At 37.1% G+C, this 27,325-nt stretch overlaps 1 protein-coding gene across 5 annotated transcripts in view; it reads left to right on the forward strand.

Moving 5' to 3' along the window:
- The window catches only part of RPS6KC1 (ribosomal protein S6 kinase C1), a 216,203-nt gene that overhangs the window by 168,528 nt on the left and 20,350 nt on the right, over positions 1 to 27,325 (forward strand). For 3 of the 5 annotated variants that reach the window (XM_030872990.2, XM_060295065.1, XM_030872998.2), the window contains 3 exons: positions 644 to 776; positions 10,403 to 11,998; positions 12,270 to 12,359. In XM_030872990.2, the coding sequence (XP_030728850.1) occupies positions 644 to 776; positions 10,403 to 11,998; positions 12,270 to 12,359 (1,819 nt within the window). The remainder of the gene's footprint in view (positions 1 to 643; positions 777 to 10,402; positions 11,999 to 12,269; positions 12,360 to 27,325) is intronic. The other 2 variants (XM_030872994.2, XM_030872999.2) reach the window with 2 other exon arrangements.

Consider the following 27,325-nt stretch of genomic DNA (forward strand, 5'->3'; position numbering starts at 1 on the left):
TCCAGAGTTAATGAATTTCGGATTAGTTTTATATTTTTCTGATATTTTTTCTTTTACTCATCAGCATGGCAGTTGGTCACAATGACATATACTGAAATAAATTTCTTTTTATGAGTATACTTTATCACTGGCATTTTCTCAGATTTTTAAACCAGGATATGACAGCAGAAACTACACATACCTTGTTCCTTTGGAGAAAACTTAAAATGATCTTTGTACTTTTTTGGAATAGAATTTTAAAACTGCCCGTTTAATCTAGGAATGCCTTTTGTGTCTCAGGAATTTGAACTGATCTCACGATGTCTACTGCTTTAAAGATACACATAAGTAAAATAAAACTTAAGAAAAGGTCATAGAGAAATAACTGTGTGTCATCCTGATGACTTAGTTTGAGAGCATCTCTAATAAAAACACTGACCCACGTAATTGATTTTAATGGCAGCTTTGTGGCATCTTCCGTTCTCTGGATTCACGCCAGATGCCATCAGCAGAGCCTCCAGGGACTGAGGGGCATAGAGCAGCAGATGAGTGGTTTCTCTGAAGCCCAGGGTAACTCGGATAGATTAGTTTGGTTGATAAACACAGAGCACAGCAGGCTCCAAAGGCAACTGAGGGTACAACTGACCTTTTTGTTCTCTGTCAGGGTCTAAGGAAAAGCAGTGAATACAGCAGGAACAGAAAGACCATCATCCCCCGCTGTGTGCCCAACATGGTGTGTCTGCACAAGTACATCATTTCTGAGGAGTCGGTATTTCTTGTGCTGCAGCATGTGGAAGGTTGGTTTGTAGTTTAAATTGTTTGTGGAGTGAAGAATGTCACCTGCTTAGCTTTTTAGTTTCTATAATGTCCTTCTTACTTCTGTCATTACTTGAGCGGATAAAACATAGGAAACACGAGTGAGAAATTGTTTCCTTATTCCTCTGCTCTCCCCCCCTAGTTTGAGTTGTGAGGGAGAATGAAAGCCCAGGCGAGAGGCAGATTTCATTTGAACTGTAGTAACATTCTTAGATATACTTAACTACTTACTCACTCCTAGGATTGGTGCAATATGATGAGAACTTTAATGCGAATGTGTGCTAAGAGAACTAAGTTTTATTTTAGGGATTTCTCTTGTTTTCTGCTGAGAAGATACACTAATGTTAGATGACAAAATAAAGAGCATCCCCTGAAGAATTAATTAATTACCTCCTTTTTTAGAAGGCATAGGTATTTGTTTAACATTTAACATTACCTAGTTATTCTGATCTGGGTTTTTACGAATACAGCCATTGGCATCACATATGGGTACAAAGCAAAGGTACAATGCTCTGCCTTCAAACTATGAAATTTCAGCTCTTAGTAAAGGGAAAAGGTGGCAAAAAAATACTATATTTTGGTTTGTTTTTGCCCTTTAACACCTAAATTTAAATAAATAGTCTTTTATGTAGAATGAACACAGCATATAAATATTAATCCATAAAATAAATATTGCCTTTTGGCTTTTGAGAGGTGTTCTTAAAATAATAGAATTAAAATTATTTTCCATATTTCTTGAATTTTAACATTACTGAGAATAAAGAACTACTGTGCTTTAGTAATAGGCATAGCATTTGAATTGAATGCATTTTCCCAGGAAAATGAGTCATTGCTTTGTGGAATGAGGTCTCGTATGATAACGAATGTAAGATTTTTGGTGGGGGCAATAAACTATTAATATTGTTTATTATGAAGTACAGCACAAGGTAACTACAGATGGAGGGAAGACCTCCATATGTAGTATTTGATAGGAAATTCAGAAGGGGCTCCGTGGTCTCTCAGGTATTAAGAGAGTTAATTGCGTGTGTGAATTGGATAACTAATTCACCTTTGTTCAGATATTATAGACAGCTTTTATCCGAGGATACCAGTGCATTACAGACATTATTGAATTAGAGGTCATGTCATCTGATAGCGAAATACAGCCACCTCTGGTGTGGAACAAAATAACTTGCGTAGTAATAATCCATAATAATTTAGAACAAGGTCAGTAGGATGAATGTCATTATAGTCAATATTCTATTACCCAGTGTGGATTACTCATGTTGGAGATTATCTGTGGCAGATTTTTAATCCTCGTGTACCTCTGCTATTTGCAGCTTCCTCTTCCTGTTTTTCCTTTTCCTTCTCCAAATACAGTACTTCATTTATTCTTGTGCCATCTTCTCACCTTCTCTTATACTTCCCAAAGCTGATATTTCAACTGATTTTACTTTGTTACTATAGAGAATGTTTATAATATGCTTTAAAGCCATAGACATGTGGCTTTCAAATTTTCCACTGTTTTAGATTATCTTTACCAAGTCTCTTTCCTTTATTGTTGACCGTACCTGACTTTGGATGGTTACGTGACCATAGAATTTGTCCTGGATTATTTAAACTTGGGAGGTGGGCAGGAATCTCTTTTGATTACTCATTTCAGGTGTTTATCGTTTAATTTTAAGACGATTTTATAATACAAATATATTGGATTATGGTGTAAATAGGGACTCTGGATTCATTTAATATTCAGCAAATTTATTGAGCATGTACTATCTATTAAGCTTTCTTTTAGGTGAACAAAGCAGGAAAAGAGTCTGACTTTTTGAAACTTACATTCTTCTTGTGGAGAGTCAAACAGAAAAACAAAAGCATGATAATATTGGCTAATAATAGGGACCATACTCATCTTTAATACAGAGAGCTCTAATCGAGAATGACTGGGGGACTACTTTAGACTAGTTAGTCAAGGAAGCCCGCTCTAAGAAGGTGACATTTAAGAGGAGTTCTGAATGACAAAAGAAATAACCGTTTGGATGTAAGGGGGAAACCCATTTAGGTATAGGGATCAGTGTAAGAAATAGGCAAAAAGAAACTTGCAATGTTTGATGAACAAGAAAGGAGACGATTCAGTTGGAGTCTGGTAGGTGAAGGCAGTGGTGGTATATGAAGCTGTTGGAGAAGCAGGCAGGAGCGTGGTAAGGGCTTTGGCTTTCATTCAGGTGCATTGGGAGACCATTGGACATTTTAAGCAGTGACAATGTCTGATCTACATTTGAGACAATCACTCTGTTGTATGTGGAATGGATTATAGAAAGGCAAGAGGAGAAGCAATGAAGTGTAATAAGGTAGTCTGGGCAAGAGATGATGATGGCATGGCCTTCTGGGATACTTGTGGAGTTGCTCTGAGGGTAGTCAGTGGGACCTGTGATGGATTTGAGGTCAGGGAGAGAAGAATCTAGGATAATTCCCTGGATTTGGCATTGAGCAGTCAAGTGAACTGGCTGATAGTGTGTTATCTTTTTACATGTCAGTGGTACTTTCTTTGTTACCTCTGTGAATTAGGAGGTTGTGCATATATCATAAAAACATCACTTTCATATACGTGAATAGCTATTACTGAAAAAGTAAACACTGAAGAATTGTTTTCTCCATAATATGAATCCTTGAACATTTATGATTTGGGCTTTAACTCCCCTTTGCTTAACAGAACTATTCATGATTCACATGAGTCTCTTGGACTAATTTTCATAACATTTTAAATTAATTCATTTAGAAATATATGGAGTGCTCTCTGGGATACAGGCTTAGCTCTAACATGGCAGTGAGCAAAATAAAGACTCTGCCCACGTGGAGCTTGCAGTATAGAGGCAGAACAGACACTAAGCAAATACATAAGTAAATATATGAGGGAATGCCAGAAGGGTGAGTTGGGGGTTGTTATTTTATAGAGAGTGGTCACCTTATTAAGAAGGAGACATTTGGCCAATGACCTGAGGGAAATGAGAGAGGGAGCAGATGTGGACATGGGAGGGAAGAGTATCTTGGCAAGAGGGAACAAGTACATAGGCCTGGAGGCAAGAGTGTATTTGCTGTACAAGAAACAGCAAGGTCAAGTGTGGCTGGAGCAGAATGGGAAGAGTGGTAGGAAATGGTGTCAGAGAAGTGGGGAGGCAGGTGGGCAGATCCGACGTGGTCTTCTAGGCCACTTTAAGAACATAGTTTTTATTCTGAATGGATAGGAAGACCTGGGGGATATTGAGCAGAGAAGTGACAAGGTAGGGATTACTCTGGTTGCTTGGTGGAAAGTAGAATCTAGGAGGGCAAACTCAAAAGCGGGGAGACCAGGGCTTCCCTGGTGGTGCAGTGGTTGAGAGTCCGCCTGCCGATGCAGTGGACGCAGGTTCGTGCCCCGGTCCGGGAGGATCCCACATGCCGCGGAGCGGCTGGGCCCGTGAGCCATGGCCGCTGAGCCTGCGCGTCCGGAGCCTGTGCTCCGCAACGGGAGAGGCCACAGCAGTGAGAGGCCCGTGTACCTCAAAAAAAAAAAAAGAAAGAAAAAAGAAAAAAGCAGGGAGACCAGTTTGGAGGTTGTTGCAGCACTCCAGGTGAAATCGACGCTGGCTTCCACAAAGCATTAGTGGTGGAGGTAGTGAGAAACGCTTATTAGATTCTGAACACATTCTGAAGGTAAAATTGACATGACTCTGCCTTGTATGACTCCATGGTTTTGGGCTTAAATAACTGAAAGAATGGTTTCCATTTACTAAGCTGAGGAAAGCTGTGGGAGGAGTAGATTTAGAGGGAAAAACCAGAGATTCAGTGTTGGACATGTGAGTTTGAGATGCTTATTAAATTTCCAAGTGGTGTTGAGTAGGCAGTTGGATATGCCAGACAGGATTTTAGGAGAGAGATTTAAAATGTTTATTGTTCCTATTAATGGATTTCTTATTTTAACTCTGTTTGAAGAAGAAAATGTGGGAGAAACGAATGTATTCAGTCAAGGCTATATGTGATATTAAAACTTTAAGTTCCTAAGATTAGGGATTATGATTCATTTTATATATATATATATGTATCCCAGCATTTATAGGAATGCTTTGTACATAGAAGGTGCTCAGTGTATAATTGCTCAATACTGACTAAGAAAAGATGAATGACTAGGTTACAAGAAAGTGATTGGAAAAGCTTCTGTGCAAATAGGTGGGGGATGGGAAAGAGTTTCTCAAGTTAAGAGGGGACCAAAGGGATGAAATGATTCTCTTTTTATTAACTAGTTTTAAAAAATCATTATAAAACTAATATAGAAAGAAATTCATACCAGATAGAAGTATATAAAGTAGAAACAAAAATTCTTCCTCCTTATTCACTTTAATGCCCATTTCTATTCTCTAGAAATAGGGTGAACGTTTCCAGAAATTTCCTGTGTATATAAACATATACTTCTCCCCCCCACCTATCTGATTTTTTAAAAAAATATTTATTTTTATTTATTTGGTTGTGTGAGGTCTTAGTTGCAGCACGCGGGCTCCTTAATAGCAGCTCCAGGGCTCCTTAGTTGCAGTTTGCGAGCTCCTTAGTTGCGTTGCGTGGACTCCTTAGTTGTGGCACATGAACCCTCAGCCATGGCATGCACGTGGGAAATAGTTCCCTGACCAGGGATCGAACCCGCGCCCCCTGCATTGGGAGCACAGAGTCCTATCCACTGTGCCACCAGGAAAGTCCCTGTTTTTTAAAAACATAAATGCATTTTACATATTGTCTGTAGCTTGCTTTTCCCCCCACCCTAACAGTGTACTTCGGACATCTTTACTTATCAGTACATATAGGTATCCACTGAGAGAGGCGGTATAGTACATTGATTAAAAAGAAGGATCTTAGGGCTTCCCTGGTAGCGCAGTGGTTAAGAATCCGCCTGCCAATGCAGGGGATATGGGTTCGAGCCCTGGTCTGGGAAGATCCCACATGCCACGGAGTAACTAAACCCGTGAGCCACAACTACTGAAGCCCGCACGCCTAGAGCCCGTGCTCCGCAACAAGAGAAGCCACCGCAATGAGAAGCCCGCGCACTGCAACGAAGAGTAGCCCCCGCTCGCCACAGCTAGAGAAAGCCCGCGCACAGCAACACCAAAGACCCAACACAGCCAAAAATAAATAAATAATTAAATAAAAATTAAGGGGGGAAAAAAAACGAAAAGAAGGATCTTAGAGCCAGACTATGTTAGCTTGAAGGCTGGCTCACAATTTACTAGTTGTGTGACCTTGGGCAAATTATTTAGCCTTTCTATACCTCTGTTTCCTTATTTGTAAAACAGGGATAATAAGAATTACATAATAATTATGTAATTAACTGTAATAATTACATAGGGTAGATGTGAGGGTAGATGTGGGGATTAAATAGTTGGTATATGTAAAGCACTTATAATAGTGCCTAGTACATGGTAAACACTAAGTGTTTACAAATATTGCTGTTTGTTTATTTTTGAATACATACAAGGTATTTGGTTGTGCAGATTTACCATAATTGATTTAAGTAGTCCTCTGTCTACTGTTGTTTAAATTGTTTCCAGCACTTGTCCCTGTATATGTGCATTTTTTTAAAATTTTGTTTTGTTTTGAGAATTATTTGTAAGACAAATTTCTTGAAGTAGAATTGCTGGGTCAAAAGATGATTTTTGATCATGGGTCCATCAATATTTTATCATATGTATTAAATTTAAATTCCACTTCGGGTCAAGTAAATTGAAAAGATTTTCTTTGTAATCCTGCAGAAAACCAATAGATGAAAATCTAAAGAGAGACAAAAAGAGTTTTTATTAAACCTTATGGGTTGCTATTTTCATAGCTTAAAGTAGCTAATATATGCAATTTTATGTGCTTCAACAGGGCTTAGAAAAGTGTCATTTATATTCTTAAAGTATTAAAAATTATAAATATTTTAGATATTTTCTATTTATATTTTGTGATTTAGCAATAACAGAATTTTTTTTAGGTTAATATTATTAATGTTACAATAATAATGTTGACATTTGTGTAAGTTTGTGTATTTGGCCTGATCTTAACTCTGTAGAAAGTAGAACTCAGCTTCTGTGGAAAGAAACTTCATGGGAATTATGTATTTTTGTAAGTTATGTGGTTTTCATGATTTTGTAATTGAAAAAAGTATGTCATAGGACCAAATTTTTGTTTCTATAGCTCCACATTGAGCATTAAATCTAACTTGGCCCCCAAAAAGGAATGGAAAGAACTAAAACAGTTTTTTTTCTCTCTTGAAAATGCACAGTTTTTATACTTCACATTAGAGTACTTTTTTAGGCTAGTAACAAATTTCCATAAAGAAAATGCCAACAATTACATTCAAAATTTTTAATCTAATAATGAAAAGAATGGAATTAAATAAGATGCCATGTTTGATTAATCAAATTGGTAAACTTGCTTATATCCAATATAGGTAAGATGCTATGAAGATGGCACTAATACATGTTGTTTGTAGCAGTGGATTCTGGTACAGCTTTTCTGTAAAGCAATTTAGTGACACATATCAGAAGCATTAAAGATATTCACACTTCCTGACCTAGCACTTTCATTTCTGGTGTTGTGTCCTGATGAAATAATCAGAGGTGTTAAGTATTTGTAAGCTAAAGTAGACATTATTTTAATTCTAATAGTAAAAGACTAGAAGCAAGTTAGATGTTCCACAATAGAGGAACATTTAAACACACCATATCTATCTATCTCATGGATATGCTATATAGCCTTTCAAGTTCCTATTCTCATGAAATTAGAAAATGTTTATGATAAGATGTTGTGAAAAGTCAAAAGATAAATGTACTAATGGTTAATAGTGTTTATGGGTGATTTATATATTCTGAATTCTTTGCTGTTCTGTGTCCTTTTCTATATTAAATTTTTTGAAAATAATAAAACCATGTATCTGTTTTAGAATAAGAAGAAAGCATGACCAAAAATAATGACATTTTTAATTTGTATAAACTTTTCCTAAGGTTTTCAAAAAATTTGTAAAGATGTCATCTTTTTATAACTCAATAAATATTTAATTCCTATTATTTTACATGCTAGACAGAATCCTCTCCTTGCAGTTATGAAAACCCTGCAGTATGGTAAAAGAGCTAATGAACACATAAAAGTAATATTAGTATGAAATAGAATGTTGTAAATGTCATAAGAGGGATGAAGTGATACAGAGGATTCTGAAAAGATAGGAGTTGTATACGTGAGGGTATGTAAAAAAAACTGATGAAAGAAAACAAATTCTGAAGCACCTTCAAGAATAGGTAGGATTTTGACAAGCAGATATTGGGGAAACTAATAGGAAAGACAGTTCTAAGTGGTAGGTATAGTTTGAGCAAAAGCCCAGCATGGGTTATATGTGGAGAAATTCTATTCAGGTGAAATGTGTGATGAGTTGAGGGAGAGGAACAGATTATGGGTTGATACTGTATTACTAAGGGTCCAAATGCCTATATGGAGTTGGTACAACATTCAGTAGGTGGGCGGGGTGGGGGTAGGGTTTGGGTTCTTGGAGAAATGACATGATAAGATCTGTGCTAAAATGGAAGATTACTTGGGCAGCAGTTAGTATGATAGAGTGATACAGGAAGGACTGAAAGTAGTGGTCTAGTTGTAGCTATAACATTATTCCAAGAAACACAGAGTGGTCAAAGGAATTAAAAGAAGAGGAAGACTGTGGGAAACATGGGTAGATCTTATAGGACTTGGAAACTTGTCAGATATAGGAAGAACAAAGGAGAGAAAATAGTCCAAGTTTTTGTGCCTCAGTAGCTCTGAAGTCAGAAAGAAGAAGTGATTTGGAGAGCAAAAATAAAGAATTTAAGCACATTCAATTTTAGATTTAAGCAGCTCATCCAGGTTGAATTAGCCTAAGAATGAATGCAACTTTTCTTAGAACTCTACTAGGTACTGTTCCTTGCTGATCACTGGAACTTTACAGCTATAGATAGTGTCTCCTTTGTGATGGCATATCCCATTCTGATAAGCTATGATATGAGTTAACAAGCATTGAGTGAATGCCTATCATGTCCTGCACACTGTATAGGCAGTAGATATATAAAGATGAAAAAGACTTAGTCCTGTCCTCACAGTAGGACCATTGAACAATATACATCATTTTATTTGGACTGCATACAAGAACCCCAGCTTCAGGGCACGCATTACTGTTAGTATGCCACAATGGAGGTATTTGTGATAAGAGGAATGTGGTTATTGTTGTCAAAAGAATCAAAAAAGATGGAATCGATGCATAGCTTTTTGTGTGTGTGAGTGAGTGAATTTCAAAGCCATATATGAATCTTTAAACTTTAGTTTGAATATGGAGAAATATGAGACACCGAGTATAACCTAGTGATGACAGAAAGTTAGTTAAGAAGAAGCAAGAGGGAAGTTAAACACCACAATGTTCTATACCGCTAATTATTATCAAAATTGGATAAGATTGTTAACTGGATCACTGGTAGAAGAAGATGTCTGAGTATCCTAGGATTAATATTATGGCAGTTCCCCTTTATAGCATTACTCTTTGCTGGGCACAGTATTGGGTGCTTTATGTATTTATTGAGTTTCTCGAAATGAAATGAAATGCCAAGGAGAGAAAGATATTTTGGATGCTTCCATTGACCTTTTTACACATATAATTGACTGTCAGTGATTATTTCCCCTAAGATTTAGTTCCCCTTGGTATATGATGTTTAATGATGACATTGAAAAATGTGCTGAGGGCTTCCCTGGTGGTGCAGTGGTTGAGAATCCGCCTGCCGATGCAGGGGACGCGGGTTCGTGCCCCGGTCCAGGAAGATCCCACATACCGCGGAGCGGCTGGGCCTGTGAGCCATGGCCACTGAGCCTGCGCGTCCGGAGCCTGTGCTCCGCAATGGGAGGGGCCACAACAGTGAGAGGCCCGCGTACCGCAAAAAAAAAAAAAGTGCTGAAAATAATTGCTTCCTCCTTGTTAGTACAGGGTTTCATTTTTGATGTATTAGTTCCTATTTTTGGGAGCAATAGTTATATCTTTACAAAGTATGCTCCCACAATTACTGTTTTTAAGATTTCTGAATCAAATTTAACTATTTTTTTTGTAATACTGTTTCTAGTCAATAGAGCTTTGGTGGCCATGCTTGAAAAAATTATTAATAAACAGAGCAGAACATAGATGTTTCTAGAGTAAATTATGTTTAACGTTAAAGTAGAATTTTAGCTGTGAAATTTCATATTAGTATTTGTTATAACCAATTTCTCTTCAAAGGAAGAAATAGGTTGTCATTTAAAAAATAATTGATATTAGGAGATATGCTTGAAACTGTACTCACCAGTCAGCAATAATAAGAAAGCATTTTAGTTAGTTATTTAGTTTTCTTTTCATTGCAAAAATTTTATTTAGACTCTTTGTTGTCGTGAATCCCAAATCCAAGCTCGACTATTCTTCAAGAAGGCACTTTATTAAATTGCTTCTTACAGCATACTTGACATTAATGGGTATCATTGACTTGCTTTTGATTGATTATTAGAATACTTTTTGTTTTTTTAATGGCTTCAATAAGTAACCATTAATTTGGTGTTCTTAATTTTTTTTTTTGGTTATGCTTATTCACAGGTGGCAAACTCTGGTCATATATCAGTAAGTTTCTAAACAGAAGTCCTGAAGAAAGCTTTGACATCGAAGCAGTGAAAAAATCTTCACTTGCTAAAGTTCAACTGCAACAGCCAACATCTAGTCCTCAGGACAGCAGCAGCTTTGAATCCAGAGAAAGTGATGGTGGAGCCATGCTTAAAATTCTGCCTTTGAAGACTAGTCTTACTCCAAGCTCTCAAGATGATAGCACACAAGATGATGATGGGCAAGACAGCTCTCCAAAATGGCCAGATTCTGGCTCAAGTTCAGAAGAAGAATGTACTACTAGTTATTTAACATTATGCAATGAATATGGGCAAGAAAAGATTGAACCAGGGTCTTTGAATGAGGAGCTTTTCATAAAGACTGAAAGGAATGATGTTGATACCAAAGCTATAGAAAACTTCCCAGCACACCTTGCTGCTGACAGTGACAGCCCCAGCGCACAGCTGACAGCCCATGAGCTGAAGTTCTTTCCTGGAGATGATGGCCTGGAAGCAGTTAGTTCTCCAAGAACATCAGATTCCCTCAGTAGATCTAAAAACAGCCCCATGGAATTCTTTAGAATAGATAGTAAGGATAGCACTAGTGAACTCTTAGGACTTGATTTTGGAGAAAAATTGTATAGTCTAAAGTCAGAGCCTTTGAAACCATTCTTCACTCTTTCTGATGGAGACAGCACTTCCAGAAGTTTTAGTACTAGTGAAAGCAAGGTAGAGTTTATAGCTCATGACACCATTAGCAGGGGCTCAGATGACTCAGTCCCGGTTATTTCTTTTAAAGATGCTGCTTTTGATGATGTCAGTGGTACTGATGAAGGAAGGCCTGATCTTCTTGTAAATCTGCCTGGTGAATTGGAGCCAATGAAAGATGGTGCAGCAATGGGACCTACTAAGTTCACACAGACTAATATAGGCATAATAGAAAGTAAACTGTTGGAAACCCCTGATGTTTTATGCCTCAGGCTTAGTACTGAACAGTGCCAAGCACGTGAAGAAAAAGGCACAGAGGAACTGAGTGATCCCTGTGGGCCTAAATCCCGTAGTATCACAGAGAAACACTACGCACAGGGAGATCTTGGGATGTTATTTGTAGCAGCTGATGATCATAGTAATGCGGGAGACATGTCTTTGTTACACAGTTCGGATCCTAAGTTTCAAGGACTTAGCTTGGTTGCATCGGCAGTAACAGCAAACAACGCAAAAGAAAGCTTATTCCATATTTCTGACCCACTCTCAGGTGCTAATGAATATAACGTAAATATAGACACTTTAAAAACTGAAGAAGTATTGCTGTTTACAGATCAAACTGATGATTTGGCTAAAGAGGAGCCGACTGTATTTCAGAGAGACTCTGAGACTAAGGCAGAGAGTGGGTTAGCACTAGAAGGAGACAAGGAAATACACCAGATTTTTGAGGACCTTGATAAAAAATTAGCATTAAACTCCAGGTTTTACATCCCAGAGGGCTGTATTCAAAGATGGGCAGCTGAAATGGTGGTAGCCCTTGATGCTTTACATAGAGAGGGAATTGTGTGCCGCGATTTGAACCCAAACAACATCTTATTGAATGATAGAGGTCAGGAACTTTTGCAAATGCATTTCTTTTTATTCGCTGTTGCTTCCAATTAACTGAGTAGGCGTTTTATCTTGTAATTAGTATCTTCATTTCCTGTCTAGAGCTTCATTATCAGTGCAGCAAATTCACCCCCAGTAATAGCTTCTAGTACTTAATGATGCCATTATTCTTAATGATACTGTTTTTAGCTACAAAAGGAGTAATTACAGTTCACTTCTGCAGAAAATGGAAGAGAAAAATGTTTTGATTTCTCCTGTCGTTTTGTTTTTAGGACACATTCAGCTAACGTATTTTAGCAGGTGGAGTGAGGTTGAAGATTCCTGTGACAGCGATGCCATAGAGAGAATGTACTGTGCCCCAGGTTAGAGCAATCTCCTAAAATGTTTCACTTGGAAAAGTAGTTTGGCAGCTCTCATTTCTTTATTGAAGTTGTATTTTCACTAGCAGTTGACAATATGTTGGATTTGGTTATCTCTTTAACCCTTTACAAAAGATAATTTGGGGGATAAAAATCATTACAGAATCCATAGTATATGTGTGTATGTATATTTGTTAGTATATGATGTTAAATGGGTTTATACTTCTCTTAGAACTGGCCATGAATTCATAGAAATGTCAACTTCTTAGTGTTTAAAAGGACCTTTAAGTATCCTCTTTAATTGGATGATTTTTTTTTAATTTTAGAATTTTATTTATTTTTTTATACAGCAGGTTCTTATTAGTTATCCATTTTATACATATTAGTGTATACATGTCAATCCCAGTCTCCCAATTCATCACACCACCACCCCCGCCACTTTCCCCCCTTGGTGTCCATACATTTGTTCTCTACATCTGTGTCTCTATTTCTGCCCTGCAAACCGGTTCATCTGTACCATTTTTCTAGATTCCACATATATGCGTTAATATACGATATTTGTTTTTCTCTTTCTGACTTACTTCACTCTGTATGACAGTCTCTAGATCCATCCACGTCTCTACAAATGACCCAATTTCGTTCCTTTTTATGGCTGAGTAATATTCCATTGTATGTATGTACCACATCTTCTTTATCCATTTGTCTATCCATTCATAGTCACAGAGGACAGTCTACTTACTTACTTACTTATTTATTTAATTTTTGTCTGAGTTGGGTCTTTGTTGCCACACTCAAGCTTTCTCTAGTTGCGGCGAGTGGGGGCTACTCTTCGTTGTGGTGCATGGGCTTCTCATTGTGGTGGCTTCTCTTGTTGCAGAGCACGGGCACTAGGCAGGTGGGCTTCAGTAATTGTGGCACACAGCCTCAGTAGTTGTGGCGCAGAGGCTTAGTTGCTCCACGGCATGTGGGATCTTCCCAAACCAGGGCTGGAACCCCTGTCCTCTGTGTTGGCAGGCGGATTCTTAACCACTGTGCCACTAGGGAAGCCCAGTAAATGGATGATTTTTAAGATGTGAGAGGTAGATGACTAAAAAAGTAAAATTCCTAAGGCTAAAAATGGATAAAATTTGAAATAAAAAAAATGCAATATTGTGATTTCAGTGATGTGCCATCCTGGCATTTTAGAGCAGATTTTAAAGAGTTCTTTCCATATTTGAGAAATTTTAGGAAGCATATTCTTCTTGTTTTGAAATAACCAAATATTTGACACAACAGGTTTCTCTTACTTTTACTGTATTGTCTGTTTTTTTAAATTAGAGATTTATTTCTGGGGGTATTAGATCCTTTGCTGATAATTATAGGTCTCTTAAGCATATGAATTGGATTTGAGTTAGTTTCTGTCTGTCATCAGTGCAGATGGGGCTGTGTTTGAATCCAAAGTTTGTTCACCTTTTGCCTAGCATTCAGCCTCTTTGAATGGCCAGAGTTGCTTTACTTGTCACCCTCTGGCTTTCAGAGGAGGTTCAAACTGATTGTATTGACATGATACGCTTAGTTGTTGATTAATACAGTATTTAATGCTTACTAGCAAACCAGCATTATTATTGATGCTAACATTGTTTCCCTGCATAATGGGAAATGATTATAATTAGGATTCAAAGAGCTATATTGTTTTTAGTTACCATTTTCATTGTTAAGAATTATTTCTGTATTGAGAAATAGCACAGTTTTTCAATCAGCAAAGCAAATATACTAAAACTATTTTCTGAAAACAATGATTTAGATTTTCTTCTTACTGTTATACTCTTTTCTTTCCTCTTTCGTCCCCCAAATTAGGATTGTTTGATTTTATTTCTTCCTAGGGGTGATAGAGCATGCCTACATTTTTTTCTTTCTCAAATAGATAATATTATGCTGGCTTTTGAAATCTTATTAGTATGATTTAGTTAATGGGATAACAAAAAAATTTCATAGTGAAATCACTTTATTATGGTTATCTGGTTTATTTTTTAACAGACCCTTCCCCTTTCTAATTGGATTATAAGTAACATTTTAGGTACCAATGTATATAAATAAATATATGTTAATTATAATGAATTTCAGGGTTTTAGGATCAAAATTAAATCTGGGAGTTCTTTTAAGTAAAACCTGTTAAATCCTGAAGTCAAGTGCAGTATAAACCTCACATCAAAACCATATGTTTATGGGGCAGTTTAATGTTTATAACTGACTCTTTTTTTCCTAGTTTTCTTCTTACTTTCTTGTTGAAAACTATCTGTAAGGTTGTACTTCGGCTTTCTAGCAGATTATTTTTCTTCAAACTGTAGGCGTGTTCACTTTAACCTTCATAGCATGTGACCTCCTGAGAATTATAATATATGTGGAATAAAACCATACTACATACATCAGCAAATACATACTTTCAACTTTGTGTACTGAAATACAGTTTTGTGTACTGAATTTAATAGCGATCAGTTTTCAAGTTCTAATTTTTAAGCCTTTTCCCAGAAATCACAATTCTCATAGTTTACCAGCAGGTGGCAGTCTACCATTAATGGATTTTTGCTGTCTTCGTCCAGGTTGTCCTTCACTAACATTTGCAAAAAGCTGTAGTCTGAAGAAGGGCTTTGTTTTAACTATTTGCATAAAAGAATTGTACTTTCAAGCTTTGTGAGTTACAAAAGTGTTCTAGTATTATGGCATGCATTGAACAATGTGGGAAGTCTCTCCATTCCTTGGGTCTATTAATTTGTTTTATCAACAGTATAAAACTCAATCAGTAATGACCTTAATTGAAAAGTGATGCTGGTGTTCTAATTTAGATGGTCTTAAACCTAGAGTTGCAGAACTCAGTTAGGTGTGTGTACTCCTGCCCATTGCTTATAATACAAGGGGAATTGGAACAAAAATTTGTGAATTACTGTTTGTTTTAAAACTGAATAGCAGTGCTACTGATAGAAATACAAGTAGACTTTGCTCCTCTTCTCAAAGGGGTGGGAGCAATGATAAGAAGCTAATGTTTCAATGCTTAAAAATCACAAATCAATGAACACACGGGGACATAGAGTACTAAGTCATCTTTTGATCTGTCCTTTGCAATACTAAGGGTTGAAGTAATTCTCCTCCTACGTCCCCTTGCCCTCCTGTTTCCCAACTCTAACCTTAGTATTTTTGTCCAAGTAACTCTAAAGCATGTTAAGCAGCTGATGTTTGGTTAGAAAGTAAAGTTGTCACAAGATTATGATGAGAACGATTCACTTCTGTTTGAACAGCATGCAACCTCTACCCCTACCACGCCTCCCTCCTGGGAATCCTTATCACACATTTGTCCTAAAAACATTATCCACCTGCCCTGTACTTTATAATATCAGCAGTGTATCTTTTTATCTTGTGGATGATGTGCCTTTATATTTTGAGAAAAATTTCCAGTAACAGATTCGATTTACATGGACAGAAACTTGAGCAAATGCCAAACTAGCAGGGGGGCCATTATTCTGCTCTATAAATAAGTTTAAAAAAGAAAACACACACACAGAAACCTGTGAATCAACATGTTTTGGTCTAATTGAGGGGAAAAGCAAGACAGATAAATTTTGAAATGCAAATGATCACCTTCTGTTATTTAAGTGTAGTTTCTGCCAACTTTGCGATCTTAGATTTTAAAAGTCATAGTCATTTCAACGATGTATACTACCAGGGATGTCCGATGTTCACAAGTTTCTACAGTGAAATGAAGAACTTTTTTAAAAAAGTTGCCACTTTTTTATATTAAGGAAAATAAATCCAACAACAAAAAGACAAAAACCATGGAGCTTTTTCTCTGTCTACATCTGTGAAAAAGCCAGCAAATAAATGGCTGCAGCTGCAGACCCATCAAGAGGGTCTTGAGAATACGAATTCACTGATGAAACCCAGCCCTGTTTTCAAAGTAGAAGCCGTTCCTTTTAGGTTCACTTTGTATCCTTAGATTATCTAGGATGATTCTCTCGAAAGGTTTTATTTTAAATAAACATCATTCATGGTAAATGGGTTCCTTTCATACCACAGAAACACAGAACGGAGTTCAGGAAAGAAAGAGCAAAGAAATAGTCCCCAAAGTGGGAATAGATTGTATAGCCTGACGATATAAATATAACACTGTCTAGTTTCCACATGAGGAGAGTTTTAGATATTTTATTGAGAGATGTTTAGACAGATTCTTCTATTTTTTTGTTATGAGAGATTATAGAATAATCTGGAGAATTGTAGAATAACTGGAATTAATTGGTTATTCTTCTCCAGAGGACTTCCTTGAAGTTACTCTGATTTTATTTCAATTTGTATATACACACGAACACACATGTATTTAGAAGATTTAATGTGCTTTATCATTGGAACTATTAACTTATCATAATATAGAATAAATTTTTTATAGTATTTTTAGTATAAAGGAAAAATAAAATGTCAAGAAAGTATTTATTTTTTCTTTTACCAGTATTTTTTTCTTAGCATTCTCATCTCTCATCATAAAAAAGCAGCTAGAAAATAGAACTTATTAAGCACATAAAACACAAAAGACTGGATTTGAAAGTTTAATATGCAATCTAAGACAAGTGAATAAAATTGTTTATATGTTAGTTATTATGCTAACATAATCACTTAAGTTTCCCATTCTAGTCTTAACAAGTTGATATGGTGTCCTATGAGTGTGTCCTTCACCTTTAGTTTCCACCCGATTTTGAGCCTTTATAAATGCTTGAAATTTACATTGATATTTCTCATTGAATACTTTTCACACTTGAGAATTTATAGGTGAATATGTGTGTAAATTGAAGAAGTCCAAAGTGCTTTTTACCGCAGCCCAATCTCCACGCTCCCAGATGTCAAATGACAGCTTTGCTTCCTCTCTTAGGCGATTTCACACTTGGAAACAGCTCACAGCTGACGGTGAAAAGTGAAACATAGAAAAATCATGCTGATAACTCTCTGCAAAATTCAGTTTTAGAGCATAACATTTATTTACTACTACTCTTTGCTCTTCTAGCCTGACTTTATCAAATAATCCATGAATATATTTTTGGGGCGTAGTCTCCCCTGCCTTTCTTCATACACATGCTTTACACACGATTAGTTGCTTTTTAAGCATGGTGCTCTGTGTGATAGTTATGTATTTGATAATTAGATCTAGGACTCAGACCATGGATGGTTTAAAAATACCACGAGGGCATCGTAGGTTTAAGATTTAGAATGTTACGATGAAATTGAGAATCACCAAAACAATATTTTTCTAACATCAGCCATTAACTCATTGCATGACATTGGGCAAGTTATTTAAGACTTTTTAGGCCTTAATTTACCAGTAGTAAAATAGATTTTTAAGAACTTTCTTCTTAACATTTTATTTTGAAAAATTTCAGACATACAGAAAAGTCGGAAGAATTGTACACCCATATTTACCCATCACCTAGATTCTGCAATTAACATCCTATAATATTTGCTTTATCATATATCTGTCTGAAATAGATTTGTTGAATATTAAGAAGATCACAGATGTCAAAATTCAAGTCCATCTTATTAAGGGCAAGAACTTTTCTGCCGAGAAATAAATACTGATTTCCTGTCTAACATCAGTAAGGTTAAAAAAATTATTTCACTTGAAGGACTTTCTAAGTATTCTCCTTTTACTCATTTATAGTTTGCATATAAAGTATATAATACGGAAATGAGGAATTTATGGAAACTGTTTTCATTTGCAGGAAAAAAGCCAAGACAACTTTTGAGTAGGGTGAAATTTAAATGCCAAGATTTTTAACAAACAAAGCTGTTTAAAAGAAGAAAGAATCATTTAGATCTGAGAATTTCTGGGTCCTGGGTAACTTCACCATGCGTGAGGAAACTCATTTTAGGCATGTGAATGAAGTTGCTAGAGAAAGCAACTGAATAGAGATGTATATTTTGAAATAATAATGTTATAACCAGGAAATATGGCTACATCCCTGGTCCAGTCTCCCCCCGCCCACCCCCGCCAAAGGAGAAGGAAGCAAAAGGCAACAGGGAGCTATAGAAATAATTTTAAAAGAATGAAATATTTGTGGTTAATATTTAAACGTTATGTTTCAAACAGGAACTGTTTTGTTTGATTTACCCTTAAGCAAAACTTCAACAGTAGCTCCCATGTACATAGTAAATGTTTTAATGTTTTCCTCGAATGATTAGCAAGTACTTTTAATCTTTTGCCTTTAGTTCCTAATGTTATATAACTAACTCTACGTCTTCTTTGAGAGAACCAGTATCTTTTCAATTTTGCCATAGAATAGCGGAAATTTTACACTGAGGAAAATTCCCTGCTGCACTCCACCCCTGTATACTGATGAAGCTTGTGCCATGAGTATATTAGGCTAAGCAAAAAGAGGTTCAAGTCAAGTCTTAACCTTGTCCAGAAGGGCAAGACCCTTCTGATGGAAAGAAGAGTAAAGGCTTACTTTATACATGTTTGAGGGTCTGAAACCTTGGGATCCATCCCTAGGTAGGGTGTATCCTGGAGTCCTCACAAACCCCCTAAAAATGGGCCAGTCACCTTCACCTCTGCATTAAGGTCACTCCATGTTGAAATAGACCCATTCTGAAACCATACTTCTCATCAGGCCAGAATGTGATTTGTCTCTAGTGGTGAGAATGAGACAGAGTAATAGCAGAGTATTCAGTCCTTGTTATTCGGCACCTTAGTGAATAACACATTAATTCCTCTCATGGGAAGAAATTCTTGAGCTGTTAGAACTAGAGAATTGATAAGGGTGAAAGAATTGATACTGTGTTTCACCCCTCCTGTATAAAAACGATATCTCTGTACATTTCCTAGTACTACCTGATATTGGGGAATAGGGGGTTTACTTCAAGCTTTAGATTATTCAAAGGAAGTTAATTTTAACTTCTTATTTACTCTACATCTTTTTCTTTATGATCTTGGACAAATTTTTTTTTAGAAGAGGAACTCAAGGTTAGACACTTACAATGTTTTAAGTAATAGCTGCAGTGTAATGCTTCTTAATTTTAAGGTCTAAATGGATTTTTGGCAACTGTTCAGTTAATTGGTCTCACCACCATATTATTATAAAGAAGAAAGTGAACTATCTTTTACCTGTGGTATTTAACAAAGAAGATGTAATACTGAGTTCAACATTATGTACCAGAACTATTGGCTAGCTACTTTGACCAAATCATCAGTTTTTATACCATGTAAAATTGTGTCAGTTTGAATCTCCAGGAAGTAACCAGGGCTGACTCCTTCTAAACAATTATTCATAAATACTTCCTTCAAATAAATGTTTAAAAATGCTAAGGTTTTAAAAAATTGGTGATAAAGCAAATAGAATTCCTGAAGCTCTGTTAATAGCAGTGCATGTAGCTCTGCCTGCCTAACACAGCAACAGAGCAGCGGGGAGAGAGAGAAAACTGCGCCTGTCATTTTCACAATTTTCAGTTAGCCTTTTTCTCATCAATCAACTGTAATGGCTTTGGTTGGGTAACACTGTGACACCCGATGGCTATTCAGAATGGAGTTGTGATATGATCAATGGAAAATGGAGCATGCTATTGGTTTTTTTCCTACCAGAAACGCAGGGTGAGAGTAAGCGAGATTGTATAGAGCTCAGAATTATAATCAGTCAGCCAGAAGTCATATGGTAGTTACCTGTTTCTTAGTTTATCTCACAAGAAAACTGTATAGTAACGATACCTATAAACTTCCTCGAACAAGTAATTTTTGGCTCTGGAATGCTGAATCTAGTTAAATCAAGGATCTTTGACCCAAGTTGTGCAGATAATTGCAGGAAAGCTCAGAACATGGTTGCCAGGTCACCACGACAACAAGGAATTAAAAGCTGGGTAGTGGGAGAAGCAGAATTTGGTTAAACTCGCCTGAATTAGTACTTACGTTCAAGTCTCCGCAGTACAACCCAAGGCCCCGGCTTTCATATAATTTGATTACCTGAAAACCAACTGAATTAGTCATGTGGTGGCAGCAGGAAGCAAGCCTAGAGACTGGGATGAGCCCGGAAGGCACGTGTTTGGAAGGGGGGCAGCACCGCCTCTCTCCCATCACCGTGGGGGGCATGCGCAGGAGCGCTGAGCCCCAGCTGCTGCAGGTTCTCCCCTCTGGAAAGTGCTCGCCCCTGTTGCTGGTCTTCCCTGATAACACTCTCATGAGTTAGAGCAATGTGATACCAGCAACTTTTAAACAGTTCATATTCTCTACTCGACCAATAAGGCATTTGAATCATTGATTGAGTACGTTGTTGAAGGACTTTATGGAATGTGGAACAGATAACTGGGCAGCCAGCATTTTCTGAAATGTCAATAGAACTATATAAATATAAATATAAAATAAGAAAAAAGGAGCAAAATGCCCATTTGAAAGGATGGGCTAGGAAATGCAGATTCCAGGCTCTAGAGTTACTCAGATGTTATCACCAGCTTACCCATTGGAGCACATTTCATGTAATTGTGTGTCTAGATTCCTTCCATTGAACAGGGACAGGGGAAACCTTGATTTATCTCCCAGTCCTGTCTTCCTCCTCCCAGGGCTTTCCAGCTTCTTTTCTTTACCGCATGCCACCTGTGCCAGGACAAACTGTAGCAGTCATTGTGCTCTGCAGAGGGGAGCCCTGGAAGGTGTCCACTAGACCACCCCATTTTAAGCCACCATCATCACCTCCATTCTTGCGTTTCAGCCAGCAGCCAGAGTATGCTTTAGATAATGTTGAAAACTTTCTGGCCTACCACATGTAAGGGTGCAGAAGGACTTGAGGTAGATCTCTGTGCTCAGTAGACTTAAAATGCATGTGATGAGGCCTTTGGAGGTGTTTTGATTGCACTGTGCTACAAAACACAAGATGGAGATAGTTGTTCAACAAACATTTATTAAGTGCCTTCTATGTTCCAGGTACTATGCCTAGGAGCTAGAAATAAGGCATAATTGGTTTAATATTGACAGTTACTTTTGAAGATGTGTATAAAAAGAAGAGACTGTCCAAGCAGAAGACATACACAATTGGTTAACTAGGACATTAATAGACTTTATAGGTGAATAGTTATGTTTACAGAATTGTAATTTACCAAGCTAACATAAGATATGCTTAGCTGTCCCTCTTCTCACAGTTTAGTTCCATGTATTGTTGGATATATAAAGAAAAAAGAAATGGTTTCTTCTGTGTTTCTTTCTCTTAGCTCTTTAGTCATCAGCTGTAGTGGAAGACTAATGCTCAGCCCCTGCATAGAAAATCTTTATACACAGCAAGAGCTGGTGAGAGAAATTGACTAGAATTTTGTAATTCTAGTCCCTTTCAATTAGCAACAAATGCTGCAGGGAAAGACTGTGTAGGAACACAGGACTAATGTTTGCATGCTCTAGCTAACATGGAATGCTCATTGCAGAAGAAAGATGTTCTTTTACCCTTGGTCCAAGTATGTCACTAATGATAGATCAGATTTTTAAAAAAAAACACTTAAAAAAAAAAACGATCTAAGGCCATTAATGAAGTCTTGACTCCCTTGGAAGAAAGTTAACAAACTAATTGTAATAGTGTTTTAAATCTTACTGAACACTTACAGAATTTATGGAAAATTTAGACACCACAGATTTTTTTTTGATACTATAAAAGTGTATGTGGTGCTTAATTTTAAGGTTTATAAGAATGTGGCTTAATTTTTATATTGTCTTATTCACCAAAGAGCTCTCTTTTATTCTAAAAGCTAATGTATTTTTCTTACTTTTTTCTTTTTCCAAAAAGAGAGAGTTGGAATCCTTAAGATCAGGTATTTAACGTCAAAATTTAAAATATTGTTTTGGAAAAAAAGCCCTGTGCATTTAGAAACTATATTGCCCCCCCCCCCCCGAAAGTATACTTACTGTTGACTCTCATTTTAATGTATTCTATAGGTTTGTGGCTTTAAAATTGTTCCATCATTCTGATATTTGGATAAAGTGCTCTATCGTTTATGTAACTATTTCTTTCAACATCTAAATGTTGGTTTAATTTGACCATTATATAAACACATGATTTGCAACAATTGTTGCTTTTCCACTGAGTTTTATATGACCTCTTAATAACAGTTCCACAGTTACTATAACTTTGAAAGTGAAGAGAAATGAGGCATCTAAGATTCTATTTATTTAAAGAAGTGTAGTTAAGGAAAAGAGTTTGGGAGAAATATTTAAATACTTGCTCTAAATTAAAATAGAAATTCTCTATATGTGAAATTCTCTTCTAAGAAAACTCTGAATTTACTGTATTTCCTATCATATCCTGAAAGGAAGACAGCAACAGTAGAACATAACTGCCAGAGGGAGGTCATGGAATTGTCTCTAAAGATTTTTGGAATGGGGATGGGTAGCTATTTGTTGTGATCAGTAGAGGTAAGAAGAAGGATGTGATGACCTGTGTGGGTCTCCCTTAGTGGAGAATCAAGTGATGTCACCAGTCTGAAAATGTGCCTTAACAAATCCATCAAAGAGCTAAATGTAGAATATCATATTCACTTATTTATCAAGCACCATAACAGTAATGTCTGTTAAAGAAAAGTAAATTCTGAATTTGGGAATTCACAGTTACTTAAAATGCAAGGTGATTCATCTTTTTTTTTCTTTGTTTTTATTTTTTATTTTAACATCATTATTGGAGTATAATTTTTTACAGTGGTGTGTTTCTGCTTTATAACAAAGTGAGTCAGCTGTTCATATACATACATCCCCATATCTCCTCCCTCTTGCATCTCTCTGCCACCCTCCCTATGCCATCCCTCTAGGTGGTCACAAAGCACCGAGCTGGGTGATTCATCTTTATAAAGTTTTATAGGAAGGTTGGTGTTCATTTATAAAGCTTGAGTTTGAGATGCATTTTCCAGCTTTTAAAATTCTCTGTACAATTTCCATCATAGTTTTAGTATTATCTACAGTTATTTCTGAGTCATGTCTTTGACACATCCATGTGGCTTAAACTATATAGCCCTAAAAGACAGGGCCTGGGCCAGTAGATAGTATATGTCATGATCTCAGTAATTCTGGGACCGAATGGTCTCTCCAGTGTCTTTCAGACTTTCTCAAGTCTAAGAGTGTATACTTTGCTTCTTTCCCTTCACTTCTTATACAGATAGAGACATTTTACGGTTTCCTGAGTCCAGGCTTTCTGTTTTTTCGCTCTTTTACTTTTCAGGAGCAAGGCTTATTATAGTACAGTTTTGGGGTCAGATTAACAGTATTATTTTTGGCTGTAAGAGGGAGACTTAGTAAACTCTATCATAGGACTATAAAACTCTCTTAGTCTATGTTTTAGCAAGCCCTTTGACAATATGGGTTACTAAGGCAGCATCATTTTTCTGAGAGATGTCCTGGCTTGTTGAAGAGTGTTCTATGAGGTGTTAAACGTGAGTAAAACAAAGGTAGGCAAGGCACATTTTTACGTTGTGGTATCTTTATTATTTTATTTAAACTTGTTTATTCACTTGTGAATTATGATAGTTTGAATCATTAGTATGAATCCATAAAATTCTATATTGTGTTAGAGTATGAGGATTGATAGTGCTAAAGTGGGATTTCTAGAATTTTACTAAACTATTCTCACATATTTGATGTCCTCCAAAAATTTTGGACGAGTTGAAATCTAATCTGGAGCTGATTTTGTGTCTCCATTACATTAAAAGATGGTAACGGTTAGGTTTAGTGACACTGATTCATTTTGCTTCCCACCAGGTCTCTTAGGGAAAGGAAGGGTGGCTGTGTGTAGAAAGGAGAAGAAGGACGAATGTGGAATGCTGGCTCATTTTAGCATAATCCCACTCTTTGGGCATCTTAGGTTAATGGAGGGAGAAGAAGTTAGGAGAAAGGCTCATGAGTGCTTTTGAAAACACTTTCAGGATTGTAAAATTACAGGTAGAAAGAATGCTAGAGGTCTGGCTGTCCTCATTTTCAGAAAAGCTAAAATACCCAGCCAGGCTCAAACAGTAGCAGAACTAGAGCCCTGTTAATACATTTCTTTGACTCAAAGACAAAAATTCAGGATTCTTTGATATCACTGTCTCTTTTTGAGTTTTTGTGGGAAGAATCTGAGGATTTGTTTGTTTTCTTAGGGAATAGTTTATTTTTCCCCCTGATCCCTTTGCTTAATGCTTATAGCCCTGCTGTCCTTGTGGAGAGTAAGGATACTACTGCTTTACCACCCTGGAAACTGCAAATATAGAATGTAGTGTCAGGGGAAGGGGCATGCATGGGAACTGAAGACATTGGGTTTTATAGTGAAAATATTTTGAAAATTGATAAAGCAGTGCAGAATTTATCCTTTAAAATTTTTTTCTGCTTTTTTTCCCACCAGAGATTTAAAAAATTCAAGGTAGGGAGTTTAAAGGGATTTCTCAGCTTTACTATGTTATACTTTAAAAGAACCCTCACAAATTTATTTGATATTTCTTTATATTCTCTGCTTTTGACACAACATACCTGACTGTTCACCTGGTGTTTGTAGTAGCTATCATGTAGTTTTATATATGAATCAGTACTCTTGGTTTATGCTTAAAATTTTATATAGATTTTGCAAGTAAAGCAGTTTCAGAGTATTGGTTTTGACAGCCACACAACCTCAGTCTTCTTTTTGGCAATGCAATTTCAAGGTATATCTTTAAAATTTTAATCTAAGAATTATTGATCTATAAGGGTTGTTGAAAAGACAATCAAAATCTTTCATTCTGATTATTAAAAGAAAGTGAGGGCTTCCCTGGTGGCACAGTGGTTGAGAGTACGCCTGCCGATGCAGGGGACACGGGTTTGTGCCCCGGTCCGGGAACATCCCACATACCGCGGAGCGGCTAGGCCCATGAGCCATGGCCACTGAGCCTGCGTGTCCGGAGCCTGTGCTCTGCAACGGGAGAGGCCACAACAGTGAGAGGCCCGCGTACCGCAAAAAAAAAAAAAAAAAAAAAAAAAAGAAAAGAAAGTGAAATTCTGTTTTAAAACCCTAAAGAAGAAATTATATAAGTATCTTCTTCCAGTTGTTCTAATATTTAAGTTTCCTGAGCTGTTAGGAAGTTCTTCCTTGTATCTTATCTAAATATAGAACTCTTTGTTGTAGTTCAGAGTCATCTATTAAAATCAAGGACAGTTGGTCATGATGTCAGTTTCACATTAATTAATGAATGCTTAATATAAAGTCATTTTGAAGTGGTTCAAGCTGCACTGTTAAGGGGATGGATTTAAAACTTGTTCAGTGTCTTTTTTCCAGATTTCCATGAGAAAAAAATTAACTTTTCAGAGTTGCTATCCTTCTTTATTAGCCCAGTCAGATTAAAGATGACATTCAGCCTAGTTGTCTTCAGACTTTCAGAAGCAGTTTTTCTTAGATGGGATCAGTAATTTCTTTAGGCCCAAGTGCCATTAGAAAGCTTAACCAATGACAGCCAAGAGTGGGGAGGAAAAAGAGAATAAGGTGAGGGGAAAAGAAGCAGGCTGTCAGTGGAAGAAAGAAGAGGGAAAGATCGAGGAAAGATGGGAAAAGAAATGGGGAGTGAATGAAGTAGACTAAGGTTGATGGTGCTAGGGTGTCACCAGCAGTTCTATCAGGTGCCACATGGGGCATCCCGCATCCTGGGCCAGAAAGCGAGCCGACTGAAAATGGGAATTAAATTAACTTTAGGGCCTGCTTGGGTCTCTTGCTACTGTCTTTGTTGCCTGACGTTCAGACTGGTGCTCGTCAGACACTGTAGCATCCACATTTGAAGCAGTATGTTGGTCATTATCTACCTGTTAAGGACTCTGGCAGAAAATTGTGAGGGATTTCAAAGCAGCATAAAAACCAGTGAACCTAGTTCTTAGACTCCTTAGTTGAACAATGTCACAGAAACCAATAAAGGAATAACACCTTGTCTGTCTCCTGAAGTGACTCTCAAACTTTTCTGCCCAAGTACTTCTGACTGTAGAGGTGATATGAAATGGGGACCTCTGAGACTAATAATATGATCCTGAAGTTTCTTTGAAGTCTTTTTATCTTGCAGATCCATGCAAGGTTTACATTCTGTTCCATAATGGGTCTGTGTTTCTTTTAATAATAAAACAACATCCTACCACCTCCCGCACATACAAAAATCTTTGATGCTCAGGAGGGTGCACTGTGCTTATGGTAGCATCAGAGATCCCCCTCCCCCAGCCGCCTGCGTGCGCGCACGTGCACACACACACACACACACTCTCTCTCTCTCTCTCTCTCTCTCTCTCTCTCTCTCTCTCTCTCTCCCTCCCTCCCTCTCTCCCTCTCTCTCTCCCCCTCTCCCTCTCCCTCTCCCTCCCCTCCCCTCCCCTCCCCTCTCCTCTTTCTGACACATTTCACACCCAGCGCACCTTTAGGGGAATTTGAAAGCTCCCTTTATAAATTATATTAGTCACTGATTACATTGCATAGATTTACCACAATAACCCTTTGCTCAATTCTGACAGCAAACCTTTGTGAGCAGAGACTTGGAGTGTGGTTCTAGTCTACAGCTCCTCAGGGCATGTTCTTAGACCCTATAAAACCATCTGATCTTCACAGCTTTCTCTGAACTGACTGGGTCAGGCATTCCTCTTTTCCCTGAACACACAAATATAGTATTCTTTCTCCTCCAAAGTCATTCTGCCCAAGTAAGTTCTCCGTAAGGATGCTTGGAAATTTTAAATAATTCACGTACAATGTTAAACACAGTTCCTTACATATGGTAAACAGTCAACGGATGTTAGCTACTGCTTTGTTGTTGCAACTATCATTATTACAATATGTGCCTACTAGCAACCTTCAGACACGGAAAGTGAGACTTGGAGGTTGCATATTCAAAACAGATGGCTGATCAATAATTTGGGGTCTTGAGTTGTGAACATGTAACACCTTTCTAAAACTAAGGAGTATATACTGCTTGCTTTATGATTAAAGAAAATGACATAACTTAAATTTTTGAGCAAGATATTTAAAAATAAA

Source organism: Globicephala melas, chromosome 1 (assembly GCF_963455315.2).
Source record: "Globicephala melas chromosome 1, mGloMel1.2, whole genome shotgun sequence".
NCBI lineage: Eukaryota > Metazoa > Chordata > Mammalia > Artiodactyla > Delphinidae > Globicephala > Globicephala melas.